The 15516-nt window shown below is 40.3% G+C and overlaps 1 protein-coding gene across 5 annotated transcripts in view; it reads left to right on the top strand.

Moving 5' to 3' along the window:
* Positions 1 to 15516, top strand: part of pkp4 (plakophilin 4) — a 114172-nt gene that overhangs the window by 77521 nt on the left and 21135 nt on the right. For all 5 annotated transcript variants that reach the window (XM_072444342.1, XM_072444345.1, XM_072444343.1 and 2 more), the window contains 3 exons: positions 5655 to 5868; positions 10647 to 10779; positions 11749 to 11962. In XM_072444342.1, coding sequence (XP_072300443.1) covers positions 5655 to 5868; positions 10647 to 10779; positions 11749 to 11962 — 561 coding nt within the window. The remainder of the gene's footprint in view (positions 1 to 5654; positions 5869 to 10646; positions 10780 to 11748; positions 11963 to 15516) is intronic.

The following is a 15516-nucleotide window of genomic DNA, read 5'->3' as shown; positions in this document are numbered from 1 at the left end:
TACTTCCAAGAACAAGACGGCAACCGAAACCGACAGAACTATCACACGGTACAAAACGAGCATAAAAGGACCTTAAAACAACACCTGCAGCGCATTTTTATTCCACGCACACGCTTATTCCCCTTTGTTTATTAAATATGAATGCAGCATGTGAGCCTGCCAGCCACAATACATCACCACTAAGAGACTGTCGGGGGAATCTGGACAAAGCATGCTCCATATTATTGTTAGAAATGTGAAAAGGCCCCAGTGCTTCTTGGGAGAATGGGGAAAGATAACAGGCTTTACTGCAGGTTGTAATATCCTAATCATGATATGTGCTCTTCTGCTGCACCGGGGAGGCCAGTAAAAAGGAATTCAACTAGACATTTTTACAAAAAGTAATCTCTGTAGGGTTTACCTGCATTTTGCATGGGATCCTTGAAAAACTGTAAACATGACACATTCAGTTAATACTCTATAATAATTAGAATTTAAATAACATGAATAAAGCATAAATAAATACTAAATTCGTAGTGATGCCTTCATAGTAGTTTTTATAACGTCGTACCAACAAATGATCTGCTAAGTGTGATTTATTCTCCATTTGCTTTGTGTAGGAAAGTGGTTTGGCTACAACTTATCAAATATATCAAACAATGATGATTTATTTTGTCATGCATCTCAGACAAGTGGTGTGCAATACATATAATAATTGTATTTATTTACTGTATTTAGTTATATAATACCCGTTTCTGGCTGCGTTCTAGTTCTCAGAGGTCTGACCTTAGGGTGACCTTTTCTCCATGTTCCTGTGTTCCGGTTGTAGTGTAGACACTTCTTAAAATCTATATAAAACTTCAATGTACATTCATAAGAATATTAAGATACACATTAAGCAAAACTGCCCCATCTTAACATTCTATCTTTGCAAATGTACACACTTCTAAACATAGTAGAAAAAGCCTCAGTTGTAGTCATCTGGACTCAGTTTGCAAAAATAGACGTTTCGACTCTCATCCAAGAGTCATTGTCAATAACAGAATTTAGGTCGAGAACTCCGATATTAATACTGTTCTGTGGTAAGACCCGCCCATTGGGAGGAGCCTTCCTGAAGTAGAAAGAGTTGTTTGTTTCAACAGAAACTCCCCCTCTACCGAGCTAGCCTATTCAGAATCTTAATGGGCTATTAGAATCCTCTTTGTCTTTGTGAGACCCTGGCTCAACCACCCTGAGTACCTGATTAGCATCTGAATGTCCTCTACCTTTCCAGGGGTTCAGAATCCCATTATAAATAACAGGAAGATTAAACCTTAGCCCTCCATTTCTGTTTAAAGAAGGTCTTTCTTTTTTAACAAAAATAGCTTCCTTAACTCCTCTTTCAAACCATCTTTTCTCCCTGCTTAAAACCTTCACCTCACCGTCTTCAAACGAGTGATTAGAGGCTTCAAGATGGAGATGCACGGCGCTCTGAGGTCCTGAACTAGTATTTCTTCTGTGCTGATAAAGCCTCTTGTGTAGAGGCTGTTTAGTCTGACCTATGTAACGTTCTTTACAACTTTCTTCACTGCATTGGATCGAATAAACTACATTGCTCTGTTTTTGAGTCGGCAACTTGTCCTTTGGGTGAACCAGTTTTTGTCTTAAAGTGTTTCCTGGTTTAAAATAAACAGGGACTTCGTGTTGTCTAAAAATTCTCTGCAGTTTTTCCGAGAGGCCAGACACATAAGGGATAGAGACACCCTTCCTTCTCTGTTCAGTTTCCCTTTTGTCCTGCTTCTTGGTTCTCTTCACTCTGTTGAGAGCCCAAGCGGGGTAACCACCGGCTGAGAGGGCATTACGGACATGTTTTTCCTCTTTCTTCTTGCCCTCTGAGCTGGTGGGCACACCTTGAGCTCTGTGTTGTAAGGTTCTGATCACCCCCAGCTTGTGCTGTAGTGGGTGGTTGGAGCCAAAGAGCAGATACTGGTCCGTGTGTGTAGGTTTCCTATATACTTCTATTTGGAGTTTCCCGTCCTCTCCTCTGATCGTGGAACAATCAAGAAAGGCCAAGCGATTCTCCTTAGCGTCTTCTCTTGTAAACCTAATATGTGGGTCCACAGCATTGATGTGATCAGAGAAGGTTTCCAGCTCTTGTTTCTTGATTGTTACAAAAGTATCATCGACATAGCGGAGCCACAGTTTTGGAGCTATGCCTGAGAATGAGGACAGTGCCTTCTTCTCAAAGTGCTCCATGTACAGGTTGGCCACTATGGGAGAGACGGGCGAGCCCATGGCACAGCCATGAATCTGTCTGTAAAATTGTCCCCGGAATTGAAAGTAAGTGGTGTTCAGACAGATGTCCAACAGTTTACATATGTGTTCAGGTGTCAGTTTGGTCCTTTCCTGTAGGGTGGTGTCTTCCTGCAGTCTGATCCTCACTGCTGCTACTGCATCAGAGGTCGGGATGCAGGTGAACAGGGACACCACATCATATGAAACCATGAGGTCATCTGGGTCCAGTTGGAGATGTTTCACTTTATCCACAAAGTTGTGCGTGTTTTCCACATGATGTTCCGAATTCCCCACAAGCGGAGCATCCCGACCTCAAACAGCCTCTACACAAGAGGCTTTATCAGCACAGAAGAAATACTAGTTCAGGACCTCAGAGTGCCGTGCATCTCCATCTTGAAGCCTCTAATCACTCGTTTGAAGACGGTGAGGTGAAGGTTTTAAGCAGGGAGAAAAGATGGTTTGAAAGAGGAGTTAAGGAAGCTATTTTTGTTAAAAAAGAAAGACCTTCTTTAAACAGAAATGGAGGGCTAAGGTTTAATCTTCCTGTTATTTATAATGGGTTACTGAACCCCTGGAAAGGTAGAGGACATTTAGATGCTAATCAGGTACTCAGGGTGGTTGAGCCAGGGTCTCACAAAGACAAAGAGGTTTCTAATAGCCCATTAAGATTCTGAATAGGCTAGCTCGGTAGATACAAGGGGGGAGTTTCTGTTGAAACAAACAACTCTTTCTACTTCAGGAAGGCTCCTCCCAATGGGCGGGTCTTACCACAGAACAGTATTAATATCGGAGTTCTCGACCTAAATTCTGTTATTGACAATGACTCTTGGATGAGAGTCGAAACGTCTATTTTTGCAAACTGAGTCCAGATGACTACAACTGAAGCTTTTTCTACTATGGAACACGCCTGGACAAATGAGGGATTACACCGACACACTTCTAAACACTTCTCTAAATATAGATGTCTGTATTTACTCAATAGCTTTGTTTGTTTAAATACATTGTAACAATCTTGCGTTCTTGAAATACTTGAATACAGCCTTTGTCCAACATACTATTTTCAACAAGAGCAGGTCCACACATAGTATCTGCATTGCTGTGTTGTATTCCTTTGGGACTCTCTCTCCCTCTGCCCTTCAGCTTTCTCTGCTCTGTCCTCTTCAGTGTTTCTGCTCTTTTCCCTTCCATCAGTCGTTGTTTCTCTCTCCTCCGCCGTCAGGGAGAAAAGGGTGAGGCAGAGTTAATAGGCAGGTACAGATATGTCACCATGCCACAAAGCAGTCCAATACTGTGTATCAAACTGGGATCCAGGAGGGTGGAGGGGCTAGGGGAGCCTCCGCCAGAGCCTGCTGTCTCCTCGCTCTCCTCCTTCTTCTTCTCCTTCTTTTCCTCTTCCTCCCACTTCCTCCTCCTCCTTCTCCTCTTCTTCCTCCTCCTTCTCCTCTTCTTCCTCCTCCTTCTCCTCTTCTTCCTCCTCCTTCTCCTCTTCCTTCTCCTCCTCCTCCTCCTCCTCCTGCTCCTCTGGCATCATCTCATTTGATACACTCCATTAGTTTGCAACACACACTTTCTGGCCGGCTCCCTGGCTCATCGCAGATCTTTTTAGACCGATAACTCTTGTAATAAACACTATTGATGCCGCGCTGAAGCCCCACAGACATAATACCAGTTATATTAAGGACACGCACATGGCCGGGCTGAGCTGAGCTGAAGGGCAGAGGAGTTTTGGGGGTTGTTCGATACAAAGCTTTTGTGAGAGAGGTACCTCATTAGGAAAATCTATTTTGATCCCAAAGCATTCTTTGTTATCTTGTGAAATTAAATTTTCAGAGGGTTTTATTCCCCCGCTGGCTGTCTACTATTGTTTGTCCCAGCAAAGTTGTACTACTTTACTTTTTATGCAGGGGATTTGATGTGGAATCATAGTGCTGAACCTTGTCCAAACGCAGAGAAATGTACTCACAAAAGGGCAGCACTTCACTGTGAGTCCACAATGTTGATGAAAGTTAATAAGTGTTATAAGTAACTGTTCAATTAGTTTTATTAGTTGATAGATATTAAAATTAACCTCCATCACAATAACTTTAATAGATAAATGAGCACAAAAAAGCACCCAGAGTCGAAGAGAAACGCCTTGCTGGCCCTGAATCTGTCGTGATTGGCTGACATCCAACAAGAATCTATTACAACGTTTATAGACCTCAATTCTTTCGAAGAAACATTTCAGTAAGTTTGATCTTTTAAAGAAAATGGATCATGCACAAAAGTCTTAATTCATACACATAATTGATTAAAAAAAATGATTCAGGCTTAGTAATTCCAAAAGGAATACCCTAACCCCTTAATTATGTAGTTGCCAAGCCTGAATCATTCTTCATAGACTATCTGTTCATTAGAAAGATGCTGTTCAATATGTATTAATTATTTTTTCATGCTTTATTAAGGCTAAAGTGTGATTATAAAGTGATACCAAAAGTCTTCGATTGTCAATGGAATTAAATCATATTTTAAGACAAAATATAGTCAAATCAAGCTAATTTTTTAACATTTAAGATTGCTTTGTTTTGCCTTTATTTCTTTTACAACTTTCTGCACACCCTAAACCACCCTAAACCATCTTCTCAACCACACAACACTGCACCATGTTCCGCCTCTGTCCAACATGCATTCATGTGAGAAATTGTGTTTTTGGAGCGCGCCCGCCAGTTGACGTCTTGGTTCCTGGCTGGCTGTTGGAGGTGGAGGGAGGGAGGGTGCTGGAGCGTGCACGCACATGCTCCGTCCGGTTGGCTGCCTGATACGGATCAAACAGTCACGCTGCCTCTCATCACATGCTTACCTCCGGCTCGCCCGTCGACGTACGCCTCTAACCTATTGTGCGTGAAAACTAGGCCATACCATCGCTCCGGGCCAATGGGAACTGAAAAACGTTTAAACAAGGATGCTGTCAACACGGATATAAACTCTTGTCTGGAAGAATGACCTTACTGGCTTGCGTTTCTTATCATGATTTACCTAAGCGCGTGGCCAACAAAAGCCAGGAATAGACCAAGGATTTGCAAAGCAGGTTGGCTCCCTTCTGTCCTATTTGGAACGCAGCAGGATCTCTTTTGGGCTTGTTAAAAAACAAAACAGCGAGCCAACAACTTTAAAGAAGAGGAACTTTGCTTTCGTGGAACCATGGGAGCCGCGTTTCATCATTAATTGGAGCCAGATTTGAAAACTTGCTGAGCGTGGCAGAATGCGTGTTTGTATTTCCACTTCAGCCTGCGCCTTTTTTAAGTTGTAAGCAGCCTCGGTTAAGCTCAAGGTCTGCTAATCTCTCACCAACCTGCCTTTCTTCCTCTCGTTCCTGTTGTGACGATGGCGCGCTTCTATCGCCTGTTGTTTTGAAATTGTAGGTGTGGGGAGCTTGCAGAGGACATCCAGCCAGCGCAGTGCTATGACCTACCAAAGAAGCAACTACACGCTCAACAGTACGCCGGCCTACACGGACACGTACCGCACGCAGCCACAGTACCGGCCCCTGGATTCAAACTACGCACGGCAGGCCGTTATCATGGACGACGATGCCACGCGATCACCGTCTATAGACAGCATTCAGAAAGATCCCAGGTAAGACACAAGTATTTATTATGTTTTTTTTTTTAATCTTGAATGACAAATTCCAGTACTACAGGAAAAAAAGCACATAAATGATGAATATGTATTGGATGACATTTTGAAATGGTTCTTAACAAAGTGCTTAATTTTGTTTTCAGGCCTCCAAATAAAACGTTGCAAAAAAAAAGTATAAATAATATAGATGTAAAGGTGCTGTAAATGTTAAACTGTCTTAACATTAAACTCTTTGGAGCAGCCCGCGTGTTTTGCTCACTTAACTACTGCATTCTGAGCTTCTATATTTACTGTGAGTGTATACGACTTTCACAACTCTAGCTAAAGCTAACAACAACTAGCATGCTAACAATGCACTTCCTGCTTTGCGGAGAATAATTTATTTATTTTCACACTAGCGGATGCTTTTACAATATATCTGTACTGGGGCAAAACAGATTTTACATTATTACATGAAAAAAGATCAGCTACAACTCCTTGAAAATCCCTCTTTATTTAAACATTTTGGATGGATAGTGAGGGGGTCAGTCCTATGTTCCCTGAGACCTGGGTTAGGGTTTGGGTTAAATGCTGCTGTAAAACCATACATTTATGCACAACTTTTGGGGATGTGGAACCTGAACCAGTAGCCTATTGGCGTAGTTCCCCTGTTCATAGAAAAGGGGGAACATGGGTACCGGGGAATATAGGTACTGTGGAGTATAGGTACGCTCCTGATAGTTAGTAAGCTAGTTGATTGAATATGTCCTATGTAACTTTTCAGATGATATTTTACCTGCTTGTCTCCAAGGAGTTGTTGTTTTGCCTGGAATGTTCCTCTGTATGGCATTGAAATATCAGTAATTACGTCTGTTTTATTGCTCAAAATTAGGCATTTTAACTGCTCGCTTCTCCACAGATATGACCCGTAACTTGGCCTGATGGAGTCATCTGCTTTGCTTTTGAACTAGTTAGTGCTGCCCGGTGGTCGAGTGGTTAAGGCACAGCACACGCATGCCAGGCTCCTGGTTCAAATCCCGACTCCGACTATTTACTTTATGTCCTCCAGTCTCTCTAATCCACCCTTCACTCTCATCTGTCCTGTCCAATAAAGCCTACGGGCCAAAAATCCTTCAACAAAAAAATACATAAAAGGAAAGAAAAATACAACTAGTTAATTTCAAACAGTTTGTAGAGGTCCAAATGTATTGATCATCATTTACATAATGCATTAAAGGCGGTATGGACGATTCTTCGGCGATTTGAGAACGCAGGCGGAAGTGCGCATGCCACTCCCCCGTGCGGACTGATACAACACACACGTGCGTTTGTTTATTAGCGCAACGGAGCGCATCGCATCTCTCGTCTCCCGTAGATTTCTGTCCACTTCTGTGTCAGCTCGAACTGTCTTTCTCCGTCTTCATTTTGCCCCGTACACTGAGGGAACTATATTATGATAGATCCATGCGCTTAGACACGCGGAAACGTGGGCACGAGCCTGACGCGGCTGCAGGTGAGCGGTAGGTGCGTTTTATGATTGATACGTGGCAGGACTAATGATTTATCCACGCCACGAGAGAATATGATAAAAAAATTTGCTGAAAAAAATCATCCATTCCACCTTTAACCTGTTACCACCCACCTATTTTCGCCCTGTGCACAATGGTTGGACATACCCAAATGGCATTGCTTATTAAAAGAGGATCTTATGTTCCACATGCAAGTGTGATGCATCATTAGAAAGCTTAGGCCTTCTAGTTTCTGCAGATGTGCACATGAACACTGTCAGGGCTTCAGAACTTACACTACAGAGGCCCAAACATAAACAAAACATCCTTTTTTAGTCTCGCCTGAATATTGTTAATTTGTAATGGTCCTGAGCATGACATACTTCATTGTGTGCATATGCTGTTCACTGTACATGATGTTTATCTTGTTGACAACAACTGTGTAAAGTTTCAGATCTCTAGGAACAGGCATTTTGGTGCTGTTGACCTTTTTGTATCAAAAAGTATATTCGGAACAAGTGATCCAAATATGTGCCAACTGTGCCAAACTGTTTTATTACAATTTTAGCTCCTCTATGATCATAAAACATACATTTTGATGTTTTGTAGGCCACTAATAGCAATTATAACCGCTAAAAAAAAATATGTGAAAATGTGTAAATATGAGTTTACCCATGAATTTCCCATATAGAGGTTAAAAAAAAAAAATTATAATATTTTATTTTTGTATTGGTATAATAATACATATATCTAACAAAATGCACGTCCAAAAGGCTAATAAAATCAGAAAACGTTATGCGCAAAATCCTGCCGAGAAATCTGGCTCTTTACAGCCTTCCTGGAGCCTTACGCACGAGAATACAGAAGATTCTGTGTCAATAAGGCCTTTGTTCCGCCTATCAGGAAAAAGGTCTCCTCATTGGCTAGAATAATATGTCACTCAAAGTCTCCTGCGTGCCTGTTAGAAGAAGCTAAGGGCTAAAAACAAAGATGGACGCGCGCTTCGGAAGCGCCGAATTTTTTTCCTCCAGAGGCTGTAGCAAACAAACCCGGTGACAGAAAAATTTGTGGATGGTCTCATTCTGTAGGTAACAGTCTAAGGAAGAGATCAATATCGTATAAGTCAAACAGGTCATTTGTTATGGACGGAGAAATGCGCCGGACAAGCGCATTCTCGTCCGGCGAGAAACGAAGAAAAGTTTGTTTACTTGACAATATCTCGAAATCGGATAACTTCAGGAAAAATACAAGTGGATATTGTTTTTCAATGATTCCTTACGGACAGACTGAATACAAGGATGTACAGAATTAAAGCCGTTTCGTCCGTCATAAACAGCAAACAGGTAGGACATGCGTTTGTAAAAGTTGAGACTTTCTCACAAACTATTGGCAATTGCTTCTTGGGGCATATTATTCAATGTAAATCAATGACATATTCGTTATGTTGAGAAAATAAGCTTTAAAATGATGTATGGCTTGCTGGTATTGACCACGGAAATAAAAGTGATGATGTAAGAGAATATTTGAGATATAGAAAATGTTCGCCGGCGGACAGGTGGGTGGTAACAGGTTTTAAGGCGCACTATGTAACTTTTCTTGTCTTTATGGAAATGTTTTTGCTTTGGCTGGAATATTAAGAAAGCATGTTATTTAATGTGTTATTGAGCAATACGCATTAAAATCATGTGTAATTGAATAAATTAATACGTGGCAGGACTAATGATTTATCCACGCCACGAGGAAATATGATAAAAAATTTGCTGAAAAAAATCGTCCATACCACCTTTAAGAGCATCCACACTAGTCACTACAATGAGTTTATAAGCCTTTTTACTACTTTCAGAGTCCAGAGCAGTTTACCCTCATGTTAAGCTAACAAACATTAGCATGCTAGCAACGCACTGACTGCTTTTTGGAGGGAAAAATACACTCTATAATCAGATGCAGACAGCACACTGTTGTCTCCTTTTGACCAAAACTGATTTTACTTTATTACATGGGGGGGGACACGTACAACACCTTTTTTAATATATTCATCCCTAATAGGAAAAGTCATTGCAACTTTTTGTAAAGGTCAGTCAGGCTCACTAAACCTGGATCCAACTGTAGCACATATATTTAAGAATAAGTACATAATGTAGTCGTACTGGTAACATAGCCTCACCTCTGCCTCATTTAAAGGAAACTGGTGTGCTTACAAGGCATCCCTGTCCTGCTGGGTCAACACCAGTGTCCTCTTACTATTCAAACACAGAGCCCCCCCCAGTGATGTAGCCCACAGCTCTGGCCATTAAGCTGCTTCTAATATGCCTGACTTCTTTACAATGGCCTCTCACAGACTGCTGCGTCCGCTCTTGTCCCACCGACCTGTGTATGCAGCGGGAGACCGGTGACCTCCGCTGTAAACCCCTGACCGGGCACATTTGAGCTTTGTTTGCCCCCATGTATGTTGTCGTAGGGAAAACCAGTTCACCGCCAGTACAACACGTGGAAGCGCAAAAAGTGATTTAGTGGAGTAATCGTTGGAATAAATTGTTGTCAAGGGGATATGTACAGGTAAGCGGCTCGGGGAATGTGTTCTATAGTGGATCGAAAATGCTATTCATTATTTAATTCTGAGCCACACCGTGCTGTGTTTTTTTGCTTGCTCGGATTACATCATGCTCCTAAATCACAGTTATCATCATAATCTGGCCTTCCTCTACGTTATAAACTAGTGTATTCATTAATTTGCCCACCAATGTGAGAAGGGAAACGGAATTTGGCTCTTGTCCAGTCATTTACTTCGAAACTGTGTCTACTGCTTGGCTTTTTATACCGTAAATGTTTTTGTCTGCACCTACTGTTGTAAGTACTGAATTGACAACCCGTTTTAAAGCAAGTTTTAAAGCATTATTTACTAGATTTACTGCGGCTCCACCTTTTGTGTTGTGGTTAGCCGCTTGTACTCTTGCCAGTAACTTACCTAACTGCTTCTTAACAACGTTGGCACCATCACACGCTGCTTGTTTCGGTTTGTTTTGTTTGCACATTCTAGCGAGTCTTAAATAGTGTATAGCAGCTTCTCCTCCTCTTCTTCAACACAAAAATATGACTCGTCTGTAGAATATATAAAGCGTAATCCCTGTGTGTATGAAACAGATTTGATGACACATGAACGGATGTGAGAATCATTTCCTGGGATTATCATGTTTGTTCTGAAGTATTGATTCAAACAAAGCACTAGTTTAAGTTCTTACCCCTGTGTGTGTGTGTGTGTGTGTGTGTGTGTGTGTGTTTTTGTTTTAGGGAGTTTGCGTGGCGGGACCCGGAGCTGACTGAGGTGATCCACATGCTCCAGCACCACTTCCCCTCGGTGCAGGCCAACGCGGCGGCCTACCTGCAGCACCTGTGCTACGGAGACAACCGAATCAAGACGGAGGTGAGGCGGTTTGCACTGCTATATACTGCGCGTGTTCACCCAAATCTGCACGCTCAAGACGGCGTTTAGCATTTGATATTGTTGTTTAAACTGTTCAGGGTTTTCTTCTCTTTTTGTTAAAGCCTTTGAGACGCTAACTATCCAATCCCCATCGCCTACATTTTCAATCTGCAGTATTAAAGGCGCAGTGCTCAATGCATTTTAGTTTTTCCCCAAAAATCGATTTAATTGCTAAAGGTGTACTACTTTATGCAACTGTCGCCACCTGCTTATCGCCGTGGAGATGTTATTGCATGGAATGTTCCACAGTATGGCATTAAACATACAGTATCTATTTTAATTTATTCAATTACACATGATTTTAATGCGTATTGCTCAATAACACATTAAATAACATTAATTTTAATATTCCAGCCAAAGCAAAAACATTTCCATAAAGACAAGAAAAGTTACATAGTGCGCCTTAAGTATTTTATCATTCACAAACCCAAAATAATAGGTTTTAGTGCAGCTTTAAAGAGCGTTTGTAGCGCACGCCTAACTTCACTTCTGTAGGAAGCTGTTATGTATCGGTAGTTCGATAAATTAAAATATCTACTTCCTCCTTAGATGTGTTATTGTGGGGTGCCTTAAGTTTTTTATTTATATATTTGTGATATGATGGTTTTTTAATGCCAGGTAGACTTTTTGCCTTTTATTGGGTGATTTGAGGTGTTGTGTAAAATGCTTCTTCTACATATTTTACACATGAATAACTGTTTGTTGAATATTTTTCCACGTTGAAAAAAACGCAGCAAATATCTTCAATAGCTTTGACTTATTCACATTCAGTTATGTCACAAATAGTTTTTCTTGTTTAATGTATATTCTCCAAAACATCACACAGGCCCATTTGCATAATCTCTCTATTTTTACCATTGAATTACACAAAGAAGAGTCTTATTTTCTAATTCTTTGCTCATCTCCCAGGTCTGTCGACTCGGTGGCATCAAACACTTGGTGGACCTGTTGGATCACAAAGTTCTTGAAGTGCAGAGGAACGCGTGCGGAGCTATACGGAATCTAGTTTACGGCAAAGTGATGGACGAGAACAAAGTGGCTGTGAGGAACGCGGGCGGGATTCCGGCTCTGCTCCGGTTACTGAGGAAAACTGTGGATGCGGAAGTGCGGGAACTTGTAACAGGTACGTTTGAAACAACCGACGGAAGTATTTGTTCTTAAAAATGGCTTGACTGGTCTTTTTTTTTTTTTTTTTACTTAATTTTCACATAATTGTGCTTTAGATTTTACAAAAGTATATCTTGCATACAGTATTCTTTAGTTCAACAATTTAAGGAAGTTGATTTTATTTTCTGGTTAGACATATTCAACAGAGGTAAAAAAAAAAACAATACTGTAGAGGGTTAAAATGTGTCAAAAATACAACGTGACAAATAAAAATGGACATAAACAACATTTTTATTTTCTAATATTAATTGCTTCTCACGGATAAAGGAATTGCTTTTTAGAACTCGGCCCTTCTCCATGTAATTTTCAAACATTTTTCACAAACTGCAACTTTATTGGTGTAAAATTATGATAAATAAGTAGTACGTAGTAATATAAACCATGAAAACCTGTCATCTGCACTTTAAAGGGGCGGTACCTGATCTAATAAAGTCAAATCTGTCTTGGCCCAGCACAGATGTATTTTTAAAAGCCAGAATGCATTTAATTATAGAGCGTTTTATGCTCTGCAAAACAGGAAATGTGCTTTTAGCATGCTACAGTTTGTTAACTGTTCTATGATGGGCTCTGAAAGCTGTGAAAAGCACTCAAAAACTCATTGTGGGGAATAAGTGCGATGCTCAGAATGGATTTGGAAAGTATGCAATAACTTTGGACTGCTGTAAACAGTTTGAAATGAACTAGAACTGTTTTTCATGTTTGAATATGTTACAAATCCGGTAAAACCCCTTTAAATTTAGTTGGAGCGTTCTAGTGCAAAGCTAAAACAACCTAAATTATTTTATATTACAGTTTGCACTTTTTTAATTGGAAAAATCTAAATATATTACTTCTAATTCACACACAGCACTCCCAGGCACAGCTTGTAGTTGCAGAGCTTGGGGTAATGATGCAGAACAAATACAGAAGGTGCTAAAATGCTACTGTTGGCGTGTGCAGTGGTGTTGTCTTGCTCTTTGCTTCACTTCTCCGCTCTGCCTGTGGGGGCTGCGCACTAAAGGTTAGCTGTAATTTGTTGTAGGCAGTCGGAAATTGAGGCAGAAATATGAGGCTGCACAGCTTTTTGCAGCCAAGCCTTTGCTGCTGCCTTGATGGTTTATAAAGATGGATGTTTTAACAGTTTCCCACGCTATGAAGACATGACCAGGATATATTTGCAGTAGTTTGGTTTGGAGGATTTTGGCTGTGTAATTTGCTCTAGTTAGCTCGCAGTGCAACACAATTATGTTTACTGCTTTCTTATCTGTGCAATGAGGAGGACTGAACACTAGGAATGTGCTAAAATATCTGTACATATATCATGATACTAGAATTTGTGGGACAGTATGGTTATTGTGGGCTGACAGTATTTTTGGTTAATTTGTACATTTTCTAAGTCATTCTGTGACGTTGCTACGATTTTCTTTAGAAAACAGACAGTTTTGATTATTAAAATGATATTGCAACTAGTGCAAAATCATGATATTGTATTGTGATGAGCGCCGTGTGTCGTATGGTAAGTTGACTACGTCTTTGAATATAATAATCCATACTGATTTTCATTACCACAGTGAAAATGTCTTCATCAAGTTAATCCAATTCAGGACAAAATAATGACACTTTTGCCAGGTACAAAAAACAAGCATCAACAAACAAAACTATTTAGTCACATTTTAATTTTAAATGATTTTCTTCATATTCAATCCCTGGTTTATTGAGTATCGAGTTTAAATTGTAGTTTTAGTCAATTAGTATTATTCACAACTCCACTAGTGATTTTACAGAGTGTCAAAAGTGGAAAGAAGTCAAACGTTGATGCCAGTTCCACCTTCTCGTTTCCTTTTATATAACTCGCCCACATTCAGTTTCCAGTTTTAGTATTTCGTCTGAAGTTTGTCTGTCCTTTTTAGTGCGGTTCATAAATTTGTCCTTGTCATAGCAACTGTTTCTCCCTCTTCAGTTCTTCTCTGTTTCCATTACTTCTGCATATGCCATCTGCAAAAGTCCATATTAAAACCACATTTCCACTGGCGTTTTCATAACCTCAGGCTGAGAAAGGACTTTACGCCTTGTGTCTGTTAAGTTGTTTGAATATTTTAGCCTTTTCTGAGGTTTGCACACTGAGGAGAAGTCTGTGTTGTTTGGGATGAAGGTGGAGCAGCGCAGGGAAAAAGCAAAGCCAGGACATTTGGCTCCCAAGGGGCTGAGTCAGAAGTTTGACCCGGCCCACGCTTCTGCGCTCTCACATTATGGTCAGCAGCCCCCCCGGGGAAACAATACACCTGGACTCATGTACACAGAACAAACTGGAGATTACGTCCCACTACGCTGTTTGTATAGTAGTGACTTTTAGATTAGAGTACTTACTTGGGTTGCAGAATATACTGTAAGTTCATATGGAGGCTCGTGCTACGACTACAATGTCCCAATGAACCTTTAAATTGGAAACTTTTGAGATATGGTTAAGTACTGCAATATTAATATTATTGCAATATTTTGCTATACTTTTTAACATGGTATTTCAGTTTCTCAAAGCAAACATGCTCTTGTCACAATGAAAACTTCAAAGACAAAACCAAGACTAAATCAAGGCTAATTTAAGACTTACTTCTGAAATTCATAAATAAAATCAGCCTCTTTCAATGCGATTTAAAATTGTATTTACTGTATGTTTCTGTTGATGGAGGTTAGCAATGTAATTTGTTTGTTGCTATATCTATTATTGCGTCGGCCAATATTGCTTGTACTTTTGCAATGTATAATCCAGCCTTACTTTAAATACCAGTGGAATGATAATAAAGGTTGAGTAAGTCAAGACACCTTTATTTGTTGAGCACAATTTGTACACAGAGTACGTAGTAATGTTTACAAGACGCATAAAAAGTACATATGAAATTACAACACAATGAAATCATAAACTTTGTGTCTGAAATATTCACATTTTAAACTTTCAGGTTATCATTAAATAGAGAATTAGTTTGAAGATTGGTTATTGTATTTTTTCCACTTGACTACACTTCTCCCCCCGCACTTAATTCTTTTTATACTTTGCAAAGGTTTCACAGACATGCCTCAATAAACGGTGGAAGGTTTTGCCTGTTCAGTTTCCCTCTTTCATCTCAAACTCGGAGCTCCCACTGTGGATAATTGGTAGTGCAGTGCCCCGGGTTGGTGAGCAATTAGCAAAGGTCAGGGCCACTGCATCACCTCCGCTTAATTACAGAACAATCCACGGAAAAGAGCTCTCACTTAGACCATTCAGAGCAAATCTTTCAAGTGCCCCGGACAGAACCCACTCAGCTCTTTGCCAGCTCTAACAAAAGTGTGAGGCAACCGTGGGTAGAAGTTGGGTCACTTTACTCATGCTTCTTTATGATGGAGACTGCATAGGTCAGAGCAGTTTGGGCTATTTCACTTTGTTTTGTGTTGTTTTGAAAATATGCACAATTTGAATATCATGTGTATCGTTTGTAGTAAAAAAAAAAATGCTAGAATTAGAACTGAATAAAAAATTAAATGAAAAAAAGTGTG

Source organism: Eucyclogobius newberryi, unplaced genomic scaffold (assembly GCF_026437365.1).
Source record: "Eucyclogobius newberryi isolate DKJ021-1_F unplaced genomic scaffold, fEucNew1.0.hap1 SCAF_14, whole genome shotgun sequence".
NCBI classification, from domain to species: domain Eukaryota; kingdom Metazoa; phylum Chordata; class Actinopteri; order Gobiiformes; family Gobiidae; genus Eucyclogobius; species Eucyclogobius newberryi.
Note: the sequence above shows the minus strand (reverse complement) of the source record. Positions and strands in the feature narration are given on the sequence as shown.